The following is a 26,556-nucleotide window of genomic DNA, read 5'->3' on the forward strand; positions in this document are numbered from 1 at the left end:
ATGGACTAAAATATTGTGAGCTGATAAAATTTAGTATACCAATTAGGTCACTGACCACGAAATCCAACTAATTTACATATAGGACAAAATAGAATGTCTGCCCAGCAACAGTCACTGTTGCTTAGCAACTAAGTTGTAATATAATTAGGTCAGGTTAGTGAGTTTAGTTGAACACAAGCAGGCAACCAGAAAACACATGTATTGGACACCAAGCAAAGGGATATACGTTTTTTACGAATACGCCAGTACTACTCATGACAACAGATTGACAACCCATTTGAATGTGAACCAGGACAATGCAGCTAAGTAGTGTTTTTATCTAGTGAAGTTGAGTTACATGTTATTTAGTTATTCTCATGTTTTGGTAAAGGAGACAATAAAGTTACAGAAATTGATGAACTGTCTTCAGATATTTTATCAAGCATAACAGCGATAACGACAACTGCTTCACGATTAGAATGCACTGGTAGTAAAGGCCATGAACCGGAGCTTGTGGTATTATTAGAAACTTAGCCACGTGAACGCAGAGACCCGTAGGGTTCCATCACCTTGTTCAACCACGCAGTCTCGCGAGCGCGTCGGTAACAGTAAAAAACGTTCCATAAATAACGACTTGTAGAAACCTTGTCTGTTTCACGATTATTATCATTAAATCTGTGACAAAAGACTGTTGACAACATTGATCTCCAAAAAGTTAATAATATTCAGTAACAACAGTTATCATTGACCTACTCAACAACCAGAATTTCCCCTGTCGAAAGAAAATGGCTGACAAAAATAATGTAGGTGAACAGACGACAGACGAACCATCCACATCTAGCGTGAGGGACTTTCTACAGGAGTCACGCGAAGACAAACGTGTTCGTGGGTTGAAATTATCACGCAAAGCCGAAAGCGGAGTAATAACTCGTATCACAAACCGAATCGAACCGCTACTATGTGACCCAACAAAAGTACTAGAGGTAAAAAATGAAATGGAAAAATATGAAAGAGCAAAAGAGAATTTGGAGCGTGCCGATAAAAAATACCGTGACGTACTGTCCAAAGAAGAAGCCACGCATGAATATGAAACATGGTCGCAACTTAAACAAAAGAGCATGCAAGAACTGGTTGAGAGAGTACGCATATATTTACTAAACAATGATGAACCATGCATTGACCCGACAGACAGCGCTTCCAATGTAGGAAAGCGGACATCGAGAAGCCACAGCAGTGTCATGTCCTGTACTTCGAGTCTAAGAAGTGACGCTTCAGCGCGTAGTGCATTAGCACGTAAAGGAGCCAAGTTGGCACGTCTGAAGGGCCTACAACTTGAACGTGTCCTTGACGATGAGGAAGCTAAAATCATCATGAGGCATGAAGATGAACAAATTGAGCAGGAACGAGAAGCTCGCCAAAGGAAATTAGCATACGAGCGAGAGATAACGAAGGCCCGAAGATGCAGAGAAGAGCTTCAACTCGAGACAAGCATTGCAGAAGAAACTGCCAAGGAGCAAGCATACTTAGGTAAAAGTTTTGAAAGCGCAAGCGGAATGTCTGGCATTTCAAACTTGTTCAAAGAGCCTGTATTGGTCAATGAAACAGTAAATGCACAAAAGGATATTGTGACATCTGCAAAGGCGGTCACAAAAGAGGCCAATGTAACATCAATACACACGGATGAACACAATTGTGACAGCAAAAAAGCACCACTACAATTTCAAATCTCTGAACCCTGTGACAATATCAAATCTCAGGCCATGCAACCTGAACCCGACACGCTAACATGCACTGAAAGACTATTGATTGAACACAGCAACCGCGCAGCACTATCAGGGGTGAAAATAGAAATATTTGATGGCAACCCAGTCGAATATCGAGACTTTGTAGCAGAGTTTGAATATGCAATAGAAACGCATACGCATAACCCAAAAGACCGACTACACCTTTTAAAGCGGTACACCAGAGGAAAGCCGCGACAGCTAATCCAGGGATGTTTCTCCATGCCCTTAGAAATGGGGTATACAGCCGCTAGAAAACGACTGGAAGATAAATATGGAAAGCCGCGAGCCAATGGCCAATGATCAAAGCAGAAGATAAAGAAGCGTTTGATGACTTGGCATTATTCTTAACAGCATGTGAAGACGCAATGGAAGGTGATAAACATGTTAGGAAAATCATGATGCACCCGGTAACTATAGAAACATTACTAAAGAAGTTGCCCTATAAACAGAGGGCACGGTGGCGAAAGATTTCTAACCGAATGGAGCGAAATAACATAGATGTGGAATTCACCAACTTTGTTGAATTTGTGAATGAAGAAGCATCAGAAGTGTGTCAAGAAACATTTAACTGTCTGGAACTGAATACAAAATCTTCAGCCATGAAAACAGCTAATGAAACAGGACAACGCAGAAGGAAAGCTGCATCATACGCCGTTGCGACAGAAGAAGGTACAACTGGGTGCCTATGCTGCTCAGGCACTTCACATCAATTAGCAGAATGCCGAATGTTTGCCAAAAAACGCTACAAGGAACAGAAAGAACTGACACTGAAGAAAGGCTTATGCTTTGGATGTCTTACCAAAGCAGAACACCTGGTTAAAGACTGCAATAGCAGACTTGTGTGTGAAAAGTGTGGAGAAAAACACCCAACTGCATTACACTTCGAAAAACGTAATAAACCTGCTAAGACCAATAACACACCCATCGCGTCAACGACCGTGGGTTATAATACAAACGAATCAATCAATGATGACTTGCAAGGCAGACCAATATTGATACCAGTTCAAATAAGATGTAAAGCTACAGGTGGTCACATAGTCACATATGCGTTCCTGGACGAGGGAAGTGACTCTGTGATATGCACAGAACGTGTTAGGAAAGCATTGAACGTTCGTGGAGAAAAAATGAAACTAACTATACACACGGTAAGCGGAAGCAAAGTCACTGATACCCAACGTATCAAGGGCCTAGAAGTGTCGGACATGAATGACGAGAATGTTATAAGCCTACCAGGGGTTTATACCCGAAATGAACTACCAGTATCGGCAACACACGCTGTACAAGAGAAGGATCTAAAAAAATGGCCACACCTACAACAAGTACCCATACCTAGGATAGAGACAGATGAAGTAGGACTGCTAATAGGCAGCAACGTAAGCACAGTCTTCAAACCACTAGAAACTAAGTTTGGTGACTGCAATGAACCATATGCCGTTCGTACACCGCTAGGATGGTCAGTAAAGGGAATGTCTATGAGGGCTGGTGACAATCACAGTGCAGCAGCATTCCACAATATTCGGGTAGAACCGACTGTGGAAAAGATGATAGCAGACATGTATAATCGTGAATTCAGTGAACATACAGTTGATGACAAACCAGAATATTCGGTTGAGGACAAACGCTTCCTGAGCATAGTGAAGACAAAAACCACATATGTTGATGGACACTACAATGTTCCATTGCCATTCAGAAATGAGAATGTAAATTTTCCGGACAACAGAGCCAATATAGAAATGAGACTTAAGCAACTAAAACGCAAGTTTGACAAGAATACACCATACCGTGAAGAATACACACGTTTCATGGAAAGTACCATCAATAAGGGCTATGCAGAAATGATACCAGTCTCAGCTGTCAAGGGTCACCAGGGAAAGAAGTGGTATTTACCACACCATGGAGTTAATCACCCACAAAAGAAAAAAACTACGAGTAGTCTTTGACTGTGCTGCTGAGTATGGAGGGACTTCATTGAACCGCCAATTGATACAAGGACCAGATCTGACGAATACGCTAGTTGGGGTACTTGTGCGGTTCCGAGAAGAGAAAGTTGCAGTGATGTCAGACATTGAAGCCATGTTCTCACAAGTAAGAATACCAGTGAATGACATGGACTACCAGAGGTTTTTGTGGTGGCCCAATGGTGAAACTAACAATCCACCGAGGGAATATCGCATGAAAGTGCACATATTCGGAGCAACGTCTTCACCATCTTGTGCAAACTATGCATTAAAGATGACAGCAGAACAGAGCAATGAGAAGGCAATAGAGAATACCATCAAAAGAAACTTCTACTTCGATGACATGTTAAAATCAGTGGCGACCATAGATGAAGGGCAACGACTCGCAGGCAACCTGATCCAAACCTGCAAGACTGGAGGTTTCAAGCTGACAAAGTGGGCAAGTAGTCATCGTTCAACATTAGAAGCTATTCCCGAAGAAGATAGAACACAAGCATTCAAAAACTTGAATTTTAACCCTGATGACTTGCAAACAGAACATGCGTTGGGCATGCAGTGGGACATAGAATCGGACGAATTGAGATTTCGCACTAGAATCAAACTGAAATCAGCGACAAAACGTGGGATGCTGAGCACTATCAGCACCATCTATGATCCACTAGGGCTAGCAGCACCTGCTATACTACCAATGCGAAGAACCTTTCAAGAATTATGCAAGGCCAAGATAGGGTGGGATGATGACATACCACCAAAACAGCATAAACAATGGAAGAAGTGGTTAGAAAGCCTACCACAACTAGAATCAGAATTCAGAATCAACAGGTGCATGAAACCATTAGACTTCGGCAGAGCACAACATGCTGAGTTGCACCATTTTTCAGATGCAAGCGAGAGTGGTTACGGAGCTGTCTCTTACATTAGAATAATCAATCACAGCAATGAGGTCAACTGTGCCTTACTTATGTCAAAGGCTAGGGTTGCACCGCTCAAGCAAATAACAATACCGCGCATGGAATTAACTGCGGCTACAGTAGCTATACAATTGGACAAAATGTTGAGAAGAGAATTAGACGTTGTTGTAGATAACTCATACTTCTGGACAGACAGTAAAACTGTTCTTAGGTACATCATGAATAAAGCTACGAGATTTCACACCTTTGTAGCTAACAGATTGGCAGTGATTCATGGAGGATCAACTGAAGACCAGTGGAGATATGTGAACACTGCTGAGAATCCTGCAGATGAATGCTCCCGTGGGCACAAGAGACTTCAGAGAGCCCATTGACAGGCTAATCGAGCACTACTCAAGTTGGCATCGGCTAAAGAAAGCTGTGGCATGGATACAGAAAATCAGGAATGCACAACTACAACAATCGCAAGGTGATAAATATACCATCAAATCGATGACAGTAGAAGACCTACAGTCTGCAGAGAGCATGATTATACAGAAGGTGCAACACCAAGCATTCTCAGAAGAAATCAATGATCTAACGCACATCAACTCAGATCACAGCTTCAGAAAGAAAAGCAACATTAGAAAATTGGATCCTTTTATTGGAACTGACGAATTGTTGCGAGTAGGAGGGAGATTGCGATTTGCGGAAATACCTGATGAATCAAAACATCCTATACTACTTCCGAAGGACTCAATAATATCAGAGTTAATACTACGACAAATACACGAACAAGGGCAACACTTTGGCCGTTCGTACATACTGTCTCAGCTACGAGAAAAGTACTGGATAGTTAATGCCAACTCGGCAGCAAGAAAATTAATATCGAAATGTATTGTGTGCAAGCGGCAACGTGGACAGCCACGAGAACAAATGATGGCAGATCTACCGATGGACAGACTAGCTATTGGTGAACCGCCATTCACACGAGTGGGCGTAGATTGTTTCGGCCCAATAGAGGTGAAATTAAAGAGGAGTCGAATCAAACGCTATGGTGTGATTTTTACATGTTTAACAATAAGAGCAGTTCACATAGAAATTGCAGACTCAATGGACACAGACTCATTCATAAATGCACTGCGACGATTTGCAGCAAGACGTGGACAAGTTAAAGAGATGGGATCGGACAATGGCAGCAACTTTGTTCGAGCTAACAAAGAGCTACAAGAAGAAATTAGCAAGTGGAACCATGCACAGATAAGCGAAGGGCTACTACGTAAGGGCATCAACTGGAAGTTTAACCCACCTTATGGTTCACACTTCGGAGGAGTCTGGGAAAGACAGATACGCACGATCAAGCAGCTTCTGAGCGTATTAGTTGGTCAACAAATACTGACTGATGAAAGCTTGAGAACCTTCATGTGTGAGGTGGAGATGACAGTTAACAGTCGACCCATAACTACAACTTCAGGCGACGTGAGAGATTTCAAAGCATTGACACCAAACATGATGCTGAACATGGCAAGTACCGAGCTACCAGCTTGTGTGATAGACAAGAATGACACACACCCTAAACGCCGATGGAAACAGGTGCAGTACATGTCTGACATTTTCTGGAGGAGGTGGATCAAAGAATATCTACCATCGCTTCAACTGCGACAAAAGTGGCTTAATGTGAAACCAAACTTGAAAATCAACGACATTGTGTTGGTTAAAGATGAAAATACGCCATGCAATTTGTGGCCACTTGGAAAGGTTGTACAAGTAATACCTGACGCCAGAGGATTGGTAAGAAAGGTGTTAGTGAAAACTCGAAGCAAGATCGTATCAAGACCATATGACAAAATATGCACATTACTGGAAGCTGAAGAACAACGTTCTCAAGTAGTGGATAGTCAAACCCACTATGTTCAGCGTAGGCAGTGAACAACGTTCTCAAGTAGTGGATAGTCAAACCCACTATGTTCAGCGTAGGCAGTGAACAACGTTCTCAAGTAGTGGACAGTCAAACCCACTATGTTCAGCGTTGGCAGTGAACAACGTTCTCAAGTAGTGGACAGTTAAACCCACTATGTTCAGCTTTGGCAGTGAATGAAGATCAACATATCATGGTCATATTTGGCAGAAGACCTGTAGATCATATATTATACTCAAGACAAAGACTCGAAGACATTTGCAGTATAGTTTTTTGACTTTCGAATTACATGATTTTTTGTACTGTACTTTCATTCATTCAAGTTTATAGTTCGTAATTTGTTGGACCTGTAATTGTTAGTAGATTGGAAATTGCTTTAAGTTTTTATAAAGACAATTTGAGGGCTGGTGTTGTTGCCGTCTAAAGACCGACATGGACTAAAATATTGTGAGCTGATAAAATTTAGTATACCAATTAGGTCACTGACCACGAAATCCAACTAATTTACATATAGGACAAAATAGAATGTCTGCCCAGCAACAGTCACTGTTGCTTAGCAACTAAGTTGTAATATAATTAGGTCAGGTTAGTGAGTTTAGTTGAACACAAGCAGGCAACCAGAAAACACATGTATTTTGGATGGACACCAAGCAAAGGGATATACGTTTTTTACGAATACGCCAGTACTACTCATGACAACAGATTGACAACCCATTTGAATGTGAACCAGGACAATGCAGCTAAGTAGTGTTTTTATCTAGTGAAGTTGAGTTACATGTTATTTAGTTATTCTCATGTTTTGGTAAAGGAGACAATAAAGTTACAGAAATTGATGAACTGTCTTCAGATATTTTATCAAGCATAACAGCGATAACGACAACTGCTTCACGATTAGAATGCACTGGTAGTAAAGGCCATAAACCGGAGCTTGTGGTATTATTAGAAACTTAGCCACGTGAACGCAGAGACCCGTAGGGATCCATCACCTTGTTCAACCACGCAGTCTCGCGAGCGCGTCGGTAACAGGTACCCTCTAGATGCCGTTTGAGACCGTGTTTGAGACCGATTTAGAGACTCTCGGATGCCACATAGACCGTGAATGAGACTGTGTCTGAGACCAGATTTAGAGACCGTCAATTCGCGCAGTCTGATTGGACAACCCTCTGACATCCGAAATTGTATTTTCTACTCTTTTCACCATAGATTTAGGAACAGAAAAATTGTTGACAGACTTGTTAGCTACGAGAAAATTAAGACGCTAACAAAGAGAATAGTTTGACGACATACAAGACTGTATTATTATGATGTAGTGTATTCTGAAACATGAAGCTCGGAATATTTAGTAACTGTGTTGATTGTTTGTAGCAGTTGACGTAATCGTTAACAAACCCGATATTATTCAATAAAACAGGCGCAAAATTCACCCAATTAGCCAGTTAACGGGTAGTAACAATGGTCTGTGTCCATCGATAACGATCGTATTTGAGTTGCAAGTGTTTCTTTATTTGTCAATGCTAGGTTGGGGCGAGTCCGTGGCTCCATGGGTGAGTGGGAGTACGTCATAGTTTAGAGAAAAGTTCCGCGATTTGCGTTCCTTAAATAGTACTAAGTATCAACAGAGGTGCGTGAAACCGCAGCTACGGTGCCCAAAATAGTCGGCGTCCCGGCAACCAGGAGACGGCTGTTCATTTCCCTTTATCTGTAATTAGTTCTTGGCGCCATTGAGCAGCGAACGAAATTACGTTTGTTGAACGTTGGGTAGCATATGCACGAGTTCCTGTTTAGCGAGTTAACGTGTTTTTACCGATGATAACTACACTTCTGTGAATATTTCAACGCTGAGATGCCCATTTTCATTTTAACGAAACATATTACTACTGGTTTATATTTTGTGTCCATCTCTAATTTTATTTATACAAGTTAAAATGGTTAGGTTGAAGTGCTCGGGCTCGTACATCTATTTAGCCCTAAACCTCAAACCCAATACACAGCCCCTCTATCCCGGTCAAGCAACGCCAGACATTTTTTTTTTGTTTCAATCTGGGTTGCGGTTAAACAAACTTCTTGCCCACGACAGGGATAGAGAAACTCGTCACAAAACATGTACTTTATTTCTTCATATATTCTATGACTTCGTGTTTATGGTTTATCTCGGAAATGTGTGCTCTGTGTCCGAACTACACCAGTAACAACCATTGTAGTTTTCGTGTCCATTGTGGCAAATTTAACACCTCTGTGAGGTGTGACTACTTTTGAAGCCTTCTATTGTTTTCACCACGGTTACTAAAAGAGACTGTAACCGTGTTTTCACGTAATCGGCGGCGCGTGACGCAGGAATAACCTTTTTACAGGCGTGACCACGTATTTTTACTAACGTAAAATAAAATATTTACCATGGCTGTCTGAATTTATGACAATTATTCACACGTTCAGATGTTAACAGTGTGTGACTGTTAGTGAACAAGAGACAGACTAACTCCACCATTAAACAATGAAGCAAACAATTGTCATCGAACTGTTATTGGAGAATACTAGTACATAATTTACTAACCATGGGCTTGGCGGAGCTTAGTATTCTGATTTGACTGATTATTCAACGACAGCAACTGTCAATCGTTCATTAAATGTAGATAGTCCTAATCTTTTGTTTATGTGTATAGTTACTGATTTGAGCCCTGTAAAGTGAAATAAACAATTCATTTTCGGTGACGAGGCAGCTTGTTGGAATCCGTATTCAAGTCGGGTATACTAGTATGCACAGTTCATTCTAAAGTGACACGATCTATGCTGCAATGTTCAATATATATATTCACTTACATAAATTACGTTGCGTAGAGTAAATCTCTTGTCTCTGAGCGACCACATTTTACCCCAGACATGGAGCTAGAAAAGGATCTCTTTTTACCTCCATGCCACTAAGAGAACTGTATATTCAAATAATATTTATGTTGATTGTCCTTGCATCATCTCAGACCCAGGTGAAATGAAACGCATTCGTTCACGGATTTGACCTACATGTATTATCATAGTTTAGCTGCTGTATTCTTTATGATTTGTATTTTCTTTTCTTTACTATACTGCGACCTTTGATGGCATAGTAGTGTAATAAAGTTATTATTATTATTATTATTATTATTATTATTATTATTATTATTATTATTATTATTATATTATTACTAATAATATTATCTTCCATAACCTCACAGGCAAGAGTGTCTTGAATCGATTACCGGGTCGTAATATTTTTTTATCGTATTCACGTACGTGTTCGTGCCCATGCCTCATTTTATTATTTTGGCTAGGCTGCGCAACGACGAAAGAACATCAGCGGCGACATTGTTTACATTTATACTGGAACTTGCTACAAAGTATCATCTAGGTTCCCACGCAATTTTGAATTTGATTGATAGGTCGTTCACGGACATCAGGCAGAGAAATACGAATTGTGAAACTGCTTAAGATTTCTTTCGCAGCCACAGGTTATCGTCTATTTTTTGACAAACTAGAAAGAATTACAAACTATGCCGATCTAGTCAAACGCAAGAATGCGTAAATGTGCATTTTTATCGGATATATGTCAATTTGGCCCGAAACGCAATCACGGCAAAACTTGGTCGAGCAATATCACGACAAAATGTACTCTGTCCTTACTCATTTTGCATACGAAATTGTACGTGAATGTCTTATTGTAGTGCTTCGTTGATCCACAGTCCCTCTAGAGGGATAGAGGGGGACTGGGGTTGATCACTATAAAAATAATCATTCTCGCTACGATCCGGAAATAATGAGATAGAACATTACCGACTAGCACGGCGGCAGCGAATCTCTTTCGCTTATTTATTCAGAATTATGTATATCATAACTACAGGCAAAATTGTTGGGAACGGCTTACGGCTTCTGAATGCCGTTTATCGTTGACAAGTTGATTTCAACCGCCGGCTGTGTTTTCAAACAGACACTTTATATTCTGTCTGGTTTTGACGTTGCAAAGAAGTTCGTGTGTGTTTTCTTTCCCGTGATTCCTTTCATTGTATTGTCTAACACAAACAACGCACTCGTGGCGTTTTTTCACCTCATATGCATTTACTTATGGCTGCCATGTTGATTGCACACAATTAACAGAGCTCCAGGGTAACGGTGTATTTTAATGCCAAGGCGGTATTGTAACTTATAGAGGACTATATTAAGTCGTACATAAGTCCTAAGTGATTACTCAGAAGAAGTTTGAAGATGTCATCCTTAGAAGGAGTGGAGAAAAGAGTGTCAAAGAGAAATGTTGATCCTGACTTTGTGTATGAATTGGAAACAATGGACAAGGTCACCACCACTGGGAAGGAGAAGGAGAAGAAAAACAAGAAGGCAGGAAATATCCCTATGAAGAGTATTCCTGCTAATGAAGAGGTATTTACTGATCACAAATTTGAAAGAGGTGACTTGGTACCCTGCAATATTAAATTCAAAACTAGCAAACCACGTTTACTAAGGTGGGTTGAAGCTCTTAAATTAAAGTATGATTCAGCATATGAGAAATCCAATGTAGTGAATGTGAAATGGGAAGCAGGCACAGACAGTGAAGTGGGAAGACTGTCTATCTCTGATGCAAGAGCTGCAGATATAACTGATGGAAAAATTTTGAACATTAACATGTACAATAGTGGAGGAATTTTAGTTCAGTCAAGGGGATTTGTTAAGTGGAAAGAAAATGACTTTATTGACTTACAGAGTACAGTTGATGATTTGTGTAAACAACCAGAAACAAAGACAACATGTGGCAGCAGTGATCATGTGCAGGATGACCTTCAAGTTAACACAGAGTCAACATCACTTGTAACTGACAATACAGTTAATAATGATAAAAACAATGACTCATTACTTCTGGCTGTACAGAACTCACCATCTCTGCAGAAATCACCTTCAGTTACAAAGATTTTAAAAGATCACTATAAATATACAGAAGGAATTATGAGTAATTACAAGTCTAAGATTGATGCAGTTGAAAACTCTGTTCATGAATTAGATAACAAGTACTTGCAGTTAATTGAAGACAAACATAGTGTAAAAGATCTCAGTGCAAGTACACTCAAAGAAAAGTTGAATTAAATATCAGAAAAATGTGATGGACTGGTGCAAGACATAACAGTTAAAAACGAAAGGAAGATAAGCCTGTGGGATTTAAAGGTGGCTGAAATGGATACTAAAATGACAGAAAAGTATAAGCAGCAAGAAGAAAAAGAAAGGTTTTTTGGAGACCAACTAACGGAAATGAAACAAACAATTAATACCTTAAAACAAGAAAATAATTATCTAAAAGAGAAATATGAAGTCACGGCTGCTGAACTTATTGCAGTTAAACAGGATTTTAATGACATTATTAACAATGTCAAAAAATCTGACGAAGATTCTCATTATTAGCTGGCTACTCATGTCTTTAAACAAAGGAAAGCCAATTTAGTTCCATCCCTGCCACTAGAAAATAAATATGACGTACTGGGCACAGATATTACCCATGAGGAAGAAGATGAAACAAATACAAATGATGGTAGTCAAAATGAAAATAGTCCACCTGACAATAAGCCAGATGAACACAATGATAATGGCAAGAAACCAGAAAAACAAGAAATTGTTACCGACATAATTTTGGTTGGAAATTCATTAATTAAAGATGTTGTACCAGAAAGACTTATCTTAACTAAACATGCCATCAAATATCGGGCTACATACATAAGAGATGCTCACAAAGCCTTGGAGCAATCAAAATCAAAGAAATCTTCATCAGTTATCATACATGAAGGTAGCAACGATGCAGTACACAATAATGTAGAGGTTGTTGTTGCTGATTTAAAAGAACTTATTGTTAAGGCAAAGGCAATGCATCCAAATGCATTAATTGTTGTGTCCTCTATACTACCACGTAATAAAGACCATGTAGTGAATGAGCGTATACATATGATTAACAGTCAGATAGAATCTTATTGCGAACAGGAAAACAAAGTGGAATTCCTTTATCATCATAAATTAACAAATGCTCGGAATCTATATGCCAGAGATGGTATCCATCTACATCATGGTGGTGCAAGTGTTCTTGCAGCAAATTATATCAGCAAACTGAAATCTGTTTCCATAAAAAGAAACGATTATTCAAGACATCACAACAGACATGTACAAGTAAAGCCTCAACAGAATACTGCCAGATCTTACTACAGACAACCAAGAGGATTCAACAAAAGGAATAGCCAATCATACTACAACAAATATGATAATTTTGATTTCGGCTACAATGCAAAAATGTGGAATAATACCACAAGTTGGCAAGATCAGCAGTACTTGCTGCCACAGCGCGATCAGCAATACCCAAATAATTACCAACAACAAGGGTATCAACGACACATGTATTCACCACAGCAAAACCAACAACAGTACCAGCAGAATTCACATGGAAGAGGAAATTTCAATGGTCAATCACCACCTTGGCAAAGAAATAACCGTTACCTGGAGGAGATAAACCATTCATATTAACACTTAATGCAAAGACTAAAGATTGCTTCATGGAACATCCATGGACTGGGTGGAAAATTAAGTGACTCACTGTTACTAAATTTTATTAAAGGACATGACTGTATAGGATTCGTTGAATCATGGTTAGATAAGGATTGTAGAATAGATCTCCCAGGATTTAACTTTTTCCGTAGTGATAGATTAAAGCGTAGATGTAGAGGTAGAAATTCAGGTGGAGTTGTAGTCATCTTTAAATCAGAACTCCAAAAAGGAATCACCAAAATTAACAGTTCTCATAGCGATTTCTTATGGATAAAAATGCAAAAATCATTTTTTGGGCTAAAAAATGACTTGTATGCCTGTTTTTGTTATATTTCCCCAGAGGGGTCAAGTGTTTATAACGCATCTACAACCTCGGGTCTTGACATTTATGATATTTTAGAAAAGGATATTGCTAAATTTAACAAAGTTGGAGATATTGTGTTAATGGGTGACCTGAATGCAAGGAGTGGCTTGCTGAAGGACTTCATTTATAATGATAGTAATAATAACTTACCATTACCAGACCATTTTCCCATTGATGATGTGTATAAAAGGAACAATATGGACAACCATATAAACAGCTATGGTAAAGCAATGGTAGAGTTATGTCGTAATAGTAACTGTCTCATTTTGAATGGGAGAGTTCCAGGTGACTCCTTGGGAAAATTTAGAGATGTACAGTATTTCAAAGTTTGGCCACTTAACCACCTTTCAGACCACTGTCCTATCTCCTTGTCTCTCACTGCAAACTTCAATCATGACTTTAAAAATACTTATAGCAACATTTCCCCATTACCAGGCAAATTTATCTGGGATGAAAATGGGTGTGAAAATTTTGTCAAAGCTATCTCAAATAACACTGTGAAAAAGAAAATTGATGCCTTCCAGTCTCATGATTATGAAAACATAGATGAAGCTGTTAGTCATTTTAATGATATTATAACCAGTGCAGCCAAAAGTTCATTAACGCTAATTCATCCCAGGGTAAAGAAAAGGAATAATAAACCCCAAAATAAAAAATGGTTTGATAACGATATTACCTCAATGCGGAAAAAATTAATTCATTGCTCACGCTTACTTGACAAATTTCCAAGAGATAACCTTATTAGACAGGAAAGATACAGCATCAACAAAAAGTACAAAAAATTAATTAAAATTAAAAAAAGAGAATATAAAGATAAGTTGTGTGACAAAATTATGGCACTTAAACAAACAAATCCTAAATTATTCTGGAAACTGTTAGAGGAACTTGGAAATGTTGACAAAATAAATAGTAACAGTGACAACATTAATGTAAACGATTGGTTAGATCACTTTAAAAGTCTAAACAGTGAATCTAATGTTGATGAGAGTAGTTTTACCCATACAGTTAGGAATAGTGTTAGTAAACTGGAGAGGGAGAATGTAAATAAAATTAATCTTGATTATGAAATCTCAAGCGATGAAGTAAAAAAGCATATTAAATTACTTAAATTAGGTAAAACCTCAGGTAATGACATGATTTCAAATGAAATGTTAAAACATGGTGCACCATATCTCATTAATTCAATTGCCAAATTATTTTGTTTAGTTTTAAAGTCAGGCAAATTTCCTGCATTATGGAACTGCAGTTTAATTATCCCTATTTTTAAATCAGGAGACCCAGCGGATTGCAATAATTATAGAGGCATTGCCATCTCCAGCTGTTTATCCAAACTTTATACCATGATATTAAACAGCAGGTTAACTAGCTATCTGCATGAAAACAATCAAAACAGAGATAACCAGTTTGGCTTTAAGAAAAATCATAGGACAACGGATAACATTTATATTTTGAGATCCTTGATTACGAAATATGTAAACAACAAATATAAAAAAACAGAAAACTATTTATTTTCATGCTTTATTGACTTCTCCAAAGCCTTTGACTCGGTTTGGCGTGAGGGCTTACTATATAAACTTCTGCATTTAGGCATTGGGGGGAACTTCTATAATTCAATTAAGTCAATCTATAAAAATACACACTATAGCATAAAAATGAATAGGGGAATTACACCATACTTTGATTCTAATAGAGGTGTGAAGCAAGGCTGCAACTTAAGTCCCCAGTTGTTTAATATTTATGTCAATGGTATTTGTGATGTTGTTAACAATTTTGACCCAGTGGATCTGAATGGTGTGAAATTTAACTGTATTTTATATGCAGATGATCTTCTGTTAATATCTACTAGTCATGATGGTCTACAGAAGGGCATTGATGCCATTCAAAATTACTGCCAGAAATGGAAATTAAAGGTTAACATAAACAAATCTAAAATTATAGTTTTCAACAGCACTGGTAAAAACCTTGAAGACAAATTTCAATTCTATATTAATGGAACACAACTTGAATGTGTGAATTTTTATAACTACCTTGGCATCACTTTCCAATCAAATGGGAAATTTAGTGCAGCCACAGCAAGGTTATATGAAAAAGCTCACAAAGCATCATTTAAAATGTATAAAATGCTTTGGGATTCAAATGAATGTCATTCAGTGAATCTAGCCTGTAAACTGTTTGATTCTATTATTAAACCAGTTATTCTTTATGGGTCAGAAGTCTGGAGTAGTTTTCTGACTAATCTATTTAGTGGAACTGGCAATAGCAAATCAGAGATTGATAATACTGTTTTTGTATCAAAGCTATTCTCTGACAAAATATTACCAGAAAAACTTCATATAAAGTTTTGTAAGAGAGTTTTGGGAGTACATAGGAAGGCATCGAATATTGCTTGTAGAGGTGAACTAGGTCGTTTCCCACTTGTGATTTATGTTTGTACTACTGTCATAAAATTTTATCAAAGGTTGTCATGTAAGAAAACAAACAACATAATTATCGAAGCTGCTTTTAAAGAAAGTAGTGGGATTAAATACGATCCCTGGTATAAATTTGTCCAAAAACTTCTACAAATTACAAATATGACAAACACGGATACTAATCAGACAAATTTTTGCAATCTGTTTAAAGAAAGGTTAAACCAAATTTACTCAACAAATGTGGAAAGTCAGTTGAACAAAACTGGTCATAATAAACTAAGTACTTATAAAACATTCAGAAATAATTATAAATTTGAAAAATACTTGGATGATATAAAAAAACAAAAAACACAGACTAGCATTAACCAAATTTCGTATTTCAGCCCACTTCTTGCCAATTGAAATAGGTCGTCACAGGGGAATAAATAAAATTGACAGGGTATGTAACAAATGTGACTCTAAGGATGTGGGTGATGAAAAACATTACTTTTTTCATTGTGACAGTTTTTCAGAACACAGAAAAAAATTCCTCTATACATTGTTCAAATACTCACCTGACTATCAAACATTACCAAATGGAGAATTGTTTATTAATGTTTTCTCTAGTGTAGACAAATATATTTGTAGTATTTTAGCTAATTTTGTTTTTCAGATTTTAAAATTATTTTAGATTAGTTGTGATACTGTATGTTTCTTACGTTGGACTTTACTCAAGCATTGTTTTTGTGTACGTTCCAAATAAAATAAAAATATCCTTAAAAAAATATGCAAAGTACCGGTAGGCATTTTGAAAACAGTGTGGGTGGAGCTTTCAGTGCCGGCAAATTCGAAACTCAACGCTTTTGAAACCCATTTCTCCGGCAAAAGTAAATGCTCTAGCTGTAAAATTCATTACTATTTTTATTTATGGCTTCCCTGGACATTCACGGTGCCACTCACGTTTGAAAAATAGAAAATATAATGCAATGAATCACTGTTTCTCGTGTTTTGTGGAACTTTTAGTCACCGTTGTTGATGTGGGTGAGGGCGACTCATTCGAATAATGAACTCCGCCCGCACCTGTTTATATACCATGTCGGTCTTTATAAGTTTAAACACGACCTTTTAGAAAACCCCAGACACCGAACGCGTTCAACCTGAAACATGTATATGCAAATAGTGACGTTAATATTAATACAATTACATGGCGAGATTATTACCAGAGTTCATAATACTAGTAATAAGATTGATTTGCATTGTAACCGTAGTGAAAACAATAGAAGGCTTCAAAAGTTGTCACACCTCACAGAGGTGTTAAATTTTCCACAATGGACACGAAAACTACAATGGTTGTTACTGATGTAGTTCGGTAACAGAGTTATTTTCCGATAGAAACCATAAACACGAATGCATAGAATATGTGGAGAAATAAAGTACATGTTTTGTGACAAGTTCCTCTATCCCTGCCGTGGACAAGAAGTTTGTTTAACCGCAACCCAGATTGAAAAAAAAAATGTCTGGCGTTGGCGTTGCTTGACCGGGATAGAGGGGCTGCGTATTGGGTCTGAGGTTTAGGGGTAAATAGAAGTACGAGCCCGAGCACTTCAACCTAACCATTTTAACTTGTATAAATAAAATTAGAGATGGACACAAAATATAAACCAGTAGTAATATGTTTCGTTAAAATGAGAATGGGCATATCAGCGTTGAAATAATCACAGAAGTGTAGTTATCATCGGTAAAAACACGTTAACTCGCTAAACAGGAACTCGTGCGACCCAACGTTCAACAAACGTAATCTCGTTCGTTGCTCATTGGCGCCAAGAACTAGATACAGCTAAAGGGAAATGAACAGCCGTCTCCCTGGTTGCCAGGACGCCGCCTTTTTTGGGCACCGCCAGCCAATGGTAGCTGCGGTTTTACGCACCTCTGTTGATACTTGGTACTAACGGCGTAACGCAAATCGCGGAACTTTTCTCTAAATTATGACGTACTCCCACTCACCCATGGAGCTAAAAATCTTTTATTTCGCCCCAACCTAGCATTGACAAATAAAGAAACACTTGCAACTCAAATACGATCGTTAACGATGGCCACAGATCATTGTTACTATCCGTTAACTGGCTAATTGGGTGAATTTTGCGCCTGTTTTTCTGGATGATATCGGGTTTGTTAACGATTACGTCAATTGCTACAAACAATTAACACAGTTACTAAATATTCCCAGCTTCATATTTCAGAATACACTAAATCATAATACAGTCTTGTATGTCGTCAAACTATTCTCCAGATGAGATATTCATGTTGTTGTCACGTTTTCTTTTCTCTTTTTTTAGCGTTTTAATTTTCTCGTACGCTAATAAATCTATCGACAATGTTTCTGTTCCTAAATTCATGGTGAAAAGAGTAGAATACAATTTTCTGATGTCAGATGGTTGTCCAATCAGACTGCGCGAATTGACGGTTTCTAAAGCTGGTCTCAGACACGGTCTCATTCCCGGTCTATGTGGCATCCGAGAGTCTCTAAATCGGTCTCAAACACGGTCTCAAATGGCATCTTCCTCTGTGGGAGAGTCTCAAAACTGGTCTCAAAAGCCTTCTAGAGGGTACCGTACATACCTCGATTACCTGGGTATTTATCGTATAACATGTCAAGTCATAGCTGCATATGAGAAAAATACTGTAATATATTTTCGATCAGTCACGTGGTTTGGTCGCCATCTTGGATTTAGTGAAAAACGAAAGCGGCCATTTTGACCGCTTTGTGGCTGTCGAGAAGTCCCAATTTTAATTGTGTTGCACCTGTAGCCCATACCTATCCTTCATGAGGTAAAAGAACATCAGAAGTCACATGATTTGTATACAAGGAATGTGTTACTGGCTTAGTTTATGTAGGTGCTGCTGTCTTGTATTACAACAGTTTTTTAAATATTGTGCTAAAGGAATTGACATTTTCTCGTCACTTAGTAATGATATGAATTTATTTTCATTACTAAATTTGTCAAAATTTGGGATACATTTATTAGCTACAATGTAAAGTTTTAATCTTATTTCATTGTAATTAGGACAATTTATGACAAAATGTTGTTCATCTTCAACATGGTCATTGTCGCACATATTGCAGACTCTGTCTTTAAAATCCAATCCTGTATGCCGGCCTGTTTCAATTTTCAGACAGTGGTTGCCAAGTCCAAATTTTGTTAAGGATTTGCGAAGTCCACTGTTTTTCATAATTGTTAAGTAGTTTTCTTGTTCTATTTTCGTTTTTAAAAGTTTGTAGGTTCTTAGTTTATTTTTAGAATTTGATTTTTTCCTATTGTAATTACTTATTTCATTTTCCACTCAGTTGTGAACTCTTCTTTTAATTTCTCATCAACTGTTTTTAATTTTGATAATGAGATAATATTTGTTTCATTTAAAAGATAAGAATGGTTTAATGTCGGAAAAAATGGCGATAACCTTCAAATGGATTGTTATGCTAATTTGATTTCCGTCATGTAAGTTGAACAAAGAAATTTCTAGAATTTCTCGGCGATATCTACGGAAATTTGAACCAAAATGTTATCAGAATACGACAGCGACAGCCACTGAAACGTTATTGAAGTCAAATGAACACGTCAGGCAAAATAAGACTGTTTCGAGTCGTAGACTAAAATGGAGGCACAATCCATTTTGACTCTTGAGGGGAATGGAAATCAGTTGATTTGAGGGTGTCACAATAAGCGAGGGAGTAAATCGTTTTTATGCTACAAAAAAATGCAGACCTTGAACATACTTTTTGGACTTTATTACTACGTCATTTTTGTTTGATTACCTAAGGTTTTTAGGTTCATGTGATGCAAGTTACATGGCACATACCAAAGCGACCGTCCCTCAGCAAATAATGAAGCAAAGGAATTTTCGATGTCGAAAACGCAAAATTCGCCTTTTTTACGCAAACTGGAAAAATTATTAAACGAAGTACAGGACGACGAAGATAAAATATCAAAGAATCAACATATACCAAAAATTATATCTCAAAAGTGAATATTCATGGTGTATTTTAAGTCTAACTGGACCGTAAGTGTAACTTTGTTAGTACTCTAAATATATTTTAGTATAAGGTAGTAATAACCTGAATCTAGCCATGTAGGCCATATTAGGTTTATATGTTATTTCAGCAACATATTTTCAGCAATATTTCAGCATTGGTCTTCCCATTCAAGATGTGGCATGCTACCCACAAGACATAGTATATACATTGTACATGTGACGTTAATCTTATGTTTAAAAAAAACATACTAGCATGTAGACTAGTTCCACAAACCAATTACTGTACTATATAAATTGTACATGCAGAAATGAAGTGAAAAATTCAAATCGTATATAAATAAAATAAGAGAAATGAAACCTACAGCACACACATTGGTAAACAGGAAAATACACCATCATGGAAGTATTAGTGTTCTGCTTCTACTAAACAGAATGGGGTACGTGTCTTTGAAATTTTAGGTGCAATACCCAGGCAAATGTAGTTGTTTGCTGCAAATAATAAGTGTGCATTTTGAGTATTAAACACATTTTTACATTTTAGTTAAACTGAAAAAATAAATCACGTATGCTATCAGTTGCTATAATGGGCTTAATAGTATTTACATGTCAATAGAATTATTTCTTTTTGTAAAACGCACAATATTTTCTTCACTTGTAGTCTATTCAGAATCTTGAGCAGCAAATCCAGGTGTCAAAAAATATCATGAAATTCTTTGTAAATTCTATTATAATAATACATGTAGCTATATTTATCAATATGCCATAAATCATTAACCATAATTTAGATGTATTGCCAACAATATAATTTCATAAAAATAAACCATTAACAATAGGTGTGACTTCACGTCTTGAATTGGATCAAAACAAGCTGCCTTTCAGCTGAGATAGCTCCGCTGTCAGTAATGCACATTTCAATTAAAGAACCAAAGATATCATTAGAAAATAAACAATATGTATAGTATCAAAGCAATTTGACTTGCCGTTTTCAACAAGAATTTGAAGATATCATCACTAAATGAACAAATCTATGTGAGAGGTCTACCTGAGGTACCAAGTGTATAGTAAGAAAGCAATCAGACTTGTTTTTTATCAAGAAGTCAAACATTTATCACTTTTTACTAAAAATGACCGAAATATTCATTAAAGTTAGAGAATTGAAGATATCACCACGAAATGAACAAATCTAGGAGATGTCTACCCAAGGTACATATACACCAAGTATCAAAGCATTCAGACTTGTAGTTTCCAGGAATAAGACGAAAAAGTAAAAGGTTGACGTGGACGACAGACGCCAATGGACAATCACTCATATGATTAGGTATAAATAGGTATAAAAAACATCTCACTGAAATTAAAAGCTGTACAAATAACTTTATTTGGTGCAAAATCAACAAAGCAATACTCAATTCAGACAAACACCTATTTGTTGGTTGTATTTACATTCCCCCTGAAAATTCCTTTATTTATAAAACAAAGATCTTGACCTATTTAGTCTCTTAGAAAAAGACATCTTAAAATTCTCATCTGAAGGTGACATCCTATTAGGTGATTTTAATAGTAGAATTGGCAACTTAGATGATGTAGTCGATGACAGTAAAAACCAGCATCTCCCCTTACCAACTCATTATATTAATGACAATTTTCGGAAACGAAATAACATGGATGTCCACTCATCATACAGTGTAAACAAATTCGGCAGGAAACTGATTCAATTATGCATTGACTACAACCTAATTATTTTAAACGGTAGAAGTATGGGTGATTCAACATGCCACACACCAAGAGGTAGCAGTACCATTGACTTTGCTATTACTTCTAAACCATTATTTGATAAAATTAATTACTTTAAAGTACATGGTCTCTCATTAATCTCAGACCATTGTTTAATAACATTGCCCATACACGCAATAAAAGATAGTCTTCTCAAAATAAATAAAACATCAAAAACAAATATATTAGACCCCCTGCCATCTAAATGCCATCTAAATATATATGGGATAACCAGGCGAAACATCATTTTGAAACATCACAGCTATTACATAACAGTGATATCGAATATTATCTTAACAGATCCTATAGTGACAATGATACAGACAAGGCAATTATTGACTTTGAAAATTGAATCACCTCCATTGCCGACAGAAGTGTAAAAAAAATCACCCCCAAAATAAAGAAAAAAAAGAAGAAAAAAAATGAAAAATTGGTTTGATCAAGATTGTTGGTCCATCAGAAAAGAGCTGAGAGGCCTTTCAAATTTGCTGAGAATGTTCTAGAACCGTACTGTGTCTGGGTGGAATTTTTAGAAGTTGGTTGAATAGGTAATAGGACACTGTAGAAGGCAATAGAAGGTAATGGAACATTCTAGAAATTTGTAGTAAGTTCCAGACTCATTATGTATGCTGATGTAATGGTCTATTTATAGACAGTGTGGGTATATATAGGGGAGTTGTTCAGCACTGAGATCAGATCGGAGATCTCGTTGAATTGTATTGGAGTTATAAGTATCTAGTTATTGGAGTAGTGGAGTTTTATCGCGTTATTGTACTTGATGTTTGCAGAGTATAATAATACCAGTACCAGTTGAAACCTCATCTGTTGGCTCCGTGTTCGTATTTTATCATCGCCGCCAGGGAAGTCTTTCTGTTACTGTTGCCATTTTGGTATTTGAACCATCACACCTGTACTATACCAGTTACGGTAATATTACGTTGCGTGTGACATCTGGGGGCTCGTCCGGGAACAGTGAAGACATATAGAAGACAACATGGCCAGCAAGATAAAAGATATGTCGAAACAAGAGTTGATGGAATGGGCGGATGAACTGGAAATGACTGGAGAAGACAAAAGGAAATTTATTTTGGAGCAATTGAGTTCTCAGCGGGCTGACAGACAAGCGGCGAGGGAAGCAGAACAGCGAGAAAAGGAAAGGGAAGCAGAGGTAAGGAAAATGGAGATTGAGGAAAGAAAGGAAAAGTTACGGCTGGAAGCGGAAGCAGGCGAAAGAGAGAAATTTTGAATGGAAGCAGAACAGCGAGAAAAGGAAAGGGAAGCAGAGGTGAGGAAAATGGAGATTGAGGAATGAAAGGAAAAGTTACGGCTGGAAGCGGAAGCAGAACAGCGAGAAAAGGAAAGGGAGATTGAGGAAAGAAGGGAAAAGTTACGATTGGAAGCGGAAGAAAAGAAAAGAGAATTTGAGTTGAGGAAATTAGAGCTGCAAGCAGCAATGCCGGGGTTTCAACAGGCTGATTTTGGTGGTCAACGAAATTTGGTCAGTGATGCACAGTCACCAAAGTTGCTTGCATTTGTTGATGGTAAGGACGAACTTGATAGTTATTTATTGCGGTTTGAGAGGTTTGCAACGAATGCGACTTGGCATAGAGATGGATGGGCCACAAAATTGAGTGCGCTGTTGACTGGTAGAGCACTGGAAGTATATTCCAGGATGTCCGACACTGATGCAGTTGACTATGATTGTGTGAAGGTGGCGCTGTTGACAAGATACGATTTCACAGAGGATGGTACAGGAAGCGATTCCGTGAAATTAAACCTGAAAGTTCCGAGAGTCCTGACCAGTTAATTGTGCGGCTTAAGAATTATTTTGCTAAATGGGTTGAGTTGTCAGGCACTGCAGCAACATATGATGGTGTTACCGACTTGATGGTGAAGGAGCAGTTTATTGGTGCCTGTACACAAGATCTTGCAGTTTATCTTAAAGAAAGAGCACTCAAAGATTTAGATGAGTTGGCAGTAATAGCAAAGCAGTACCTAGTGGCTCATGGTCAACAGTTATCCACAAAGGACCAGGTGAGGCGTAACGATAATAAGATGGCAATTAGAAATACTGATGTGGGACAGGGTAGTAGTATCCGGTGTTATGTATGTCAGGGTGTTGGTCATCGAGCAGTACAATGTCCATCCCGCGTTACTGATGTCAACCATGACAAAGGTGAACAGTGCCTTCAGTGTGGTGCCGTAGGACATGTGGCTAAGTTCTGCCGTAGTGGACAACACAAGGGTCAAGAAAGAAAGAGTGTCAAACCCAGCACTACTACTGGTGCAGCTGCAGTGGTTAAAGAGGAGTCTAATATCAGTGCTAGCTGTGCTGTTCAAATTACCAGTGATGTGCCTAAAATGATTGAGAAGGACCATTTGTTGTTAGCATCGGGGGAGCAGTTAAAGGTTGTGAATGGTGCATGTATGGAACGGAGTGGCGTTGTGGAGGACAGGACTTTGCTTGTGGGTCAAGGGAAGGTTGGTGACACAGTTGTGACCATGTTGAGAGACACTGGGTGTAATGGCATTATAGTCAAGAAGAGCTTGGTACCAGATGACCAGTATACAAAAAAGATGGGTCATATGTTGATGGTTGATCGTACTGTAAGAAGGGTTCCAGTCGCCATATTTGAGAGGCACGGTTGAAGCATTATGTGTGCAGGACCCAATCTATGAGTTAATTGTTGGGAATGTGCCCGGAGCAAGACCACCAGATGACCCGGATCCAGTGTGGAATGTGAGTGGAGCAGTAACAACCAGAGCGCAAGCGAAGAAATCTGGTAAGTTGAAGCCGCTCAAAGTGTGTGATGTAAAGACTGGAGCACATGCAACAAAAGACAAATTAATCGAGATGCAGCAAGCAGACACATCGTTGAAGAAGTATTATAATAAGAGAGAACCAGAAGTGAGAGGGCACCATACAACCGAGTTCCAGGTATATGGAGGCTTGCTATATCGTGTGTATCGGGATCGTTCAGTTCCAGGAGGCAAGAAGGTACGTCAAGTGGTTGTGCCGCAACTGTTGAGGACTCGTGTTATGGAGATTGCCCATGATTCAATATTTGGTGGACACATGGGGATAAAGAAGACCGGATTGTGACTAGCTTTTATTGGCCTGGGCTACATCAAGATGTTACCAGTTTTTGTAGGTCGTGTGATGTGTGCCAGAAGGGATCAGTTGTGAAGGCCCCATTAGGTAAGATGCCTTTAATTGATATGCCATTCAAGCGTGTGGCTATAGATTTGGTTGGACCAATTACGCCAGCCAGTGACGGGGGTCATTGATACATCTTAACTATGGTGGACTATGCTACACGGTATCCAGAGGCGGTTCCACTTAAAAATATAGATACAGAGACTGTAGCCGAGGCGTTGATTGACTTTTATAGCCGATTGGGGGTTCCAGAAGAAGTACTAAGTGACATGGGGACTCAGTTTGTGTCAGAATGCATGCAAGAAGTATCAAGATTGCTCAGCATTAAGAGACTGACGTCTACGCCCTATCACTCCATTTGTAATGGACTGGTGAAAAAGTTTAATGGTACTTTGAAGAAGATGTTAAAGCGGTTGTGCCATGAACAACCAAGGCAATGGCATCGGTATATTAGTGCTTTACTCTTCGCATATAGAGAGGTACCACAGGAGACAACTGTTTTTTCTCCATTTGAGCTGTTATATGGTCGAACGGTTAGAGGCCCAATGAAGATCCTTAAAGAGTTATGGACCGAAGAGAGCGATACTCCTGAGATAGTTAATAGTTACCAGTATGTGTTTGAGTTGAGAGATCGGTTATAACAGACTTTAGAGATTGCTCGAGAGGAATTACAAAAGGCACAGAACCGATACAAGTGTTACTATGATCGTAAAACGAAAAAACGAGTGCTTAAGGAAGGAGATAAGGTCTTAATTTTGCTGCCAACTGACAACAACAAGCCATTGATGCAGTGGAAGGGTCCTTATGTGGTGGAGCAGGTAATAGGCGAAAACAATTATCGAGTGAGGGTAGGTGACAAAGTGAAGACGTATCATGTAAATATGTTAAAGTTGTATGTTGAGCGGGAGATGTCACCTCAACCAGATGGAAGTGAGACAAGTTACTCACCAAATACGGCCATGGACTTGATGAATGAATACTGTGCGCGCAGCTACAGCGGGGTGCAACGAGTCAGATGAAGACAATGCTGTAGACGAAGATGATCTTCTAGAGTTAGGAACTTGTAAACCCAAGGAGTCAGGTAAAGATGTTCAAATTGGTACAGACCTGACAGAACACCAGAGAAAAGAACTGGTGGGTTTAGTCAATACCTATGATAAGGTGTTTACTGACTTGCCAGGAAAGACCAAGATAATCAGTCATAAGATTGACCTGACTAATGATACACCAATACAATCTAAGCCATACTCACTACCATATGCAATAAAGGAGAACCTTAGGCAAGATATTGAAGATATGTTAAAAATGGGAGTAATCAGGAAGTCCACATCACCCTATGCGTCACCGGTGGTGATTGTAAACAAGGATGGATCGAATCGCATATGTGTAGACTATAGGAAATTAAATAAGGTCACTGTAACCGACCCTGAGCCAATGGTAACAACAGGGGATATATTTCAGAGGTTACATAATAGTAAGTTCCTGTCAAAAATTTATTTAAGTAAGGGTTATTGGCAGATACCAGTAGCTGAAGAAGATATACCAAAGACAGCATTTGTTACTCCTGATGGAACTATATATAGGGTATATATGGGTATATATAGGGGAGTTGTTCAGCAGTGAGATCAGATCGGAGATCTCATTGAATTGTATTGGAGTTTAAGTATCTAGTTATTGGAGTAGTGGAGTTTTACCGCGTTATTGTACTTGATGTTTGCAGAGTATAATAATACCAGTACCAGTTGAAACCTCATCTGTTGGCTCTGTGTTCGTATTT

The 26,556-nt window shown here is 38.2% G+C and overlaps 3 protein-coding genes across 3 annotated transcripts; all 3 read left to right on the forward strand.

The window, feature by feature from the left end:
• The first annotated feature begins 2,059 nt into the window (after positions 1 to 2,059).
• LOC146748033 (uncharacterized) lies at positions 2,060 to 3,703 on the forward strand. Its single transcript, XM_085496038.1, has one exon. The coding sequence runs from the start codon at positions 2,060 to 2,062 to the stop codon at positions 3,701 to 3,703; it is 1,644 nt and encodes a 547-aa protein (XP_085352164.1).
• Positions 3,704 to 3,818: 115 nt separating this feature from the next.
• LOC144353154 (uncharacterized) lies at positions 3,819 to 5,006 on the forward strand. The gene has a single exon (XM_078009778.2). It carries the CDS (start codon positions 3,819 to 3,821, stop codon positions 5,004 to 5,006), a length of 1,188 nt encoding a protein of 395 aa, XP_077865904.2.
• A 118-nt stretch (positions 5,007 to 5,124) lies between these two features.
• On the forward strand, positions 5,125 to 6,540 carry LOC102806335 (uncharacterized). Its single transcript, XM_006822028.2, has one exon. The coding sequence runs from the start codon at positions 5,125 to 5,127 to the stop codon at positions 6,538 to 6,540; it is 1,416 nt and encodes a 471-aa protein (XP_006822091.2).
• The last annotated feature ends 20,016 nt before the right edge of the window (positions 6,541 to 26,556 follow it).

This window comes from Saccoglossus kowalevskii, chromosome 2 (genome assembly GCF_978046115.1).
Source record: "Saccoglossus kowalevskii chromosome 2, keSacKowa6.1, whole genome shotgun sequence".
Lineage (NCBI taxonomy): Eukaryota > Metazoa > Hemichordata > Enteropneusta > Harrimaniidae > Saccoglossus > Saccoglossus kowalevskii.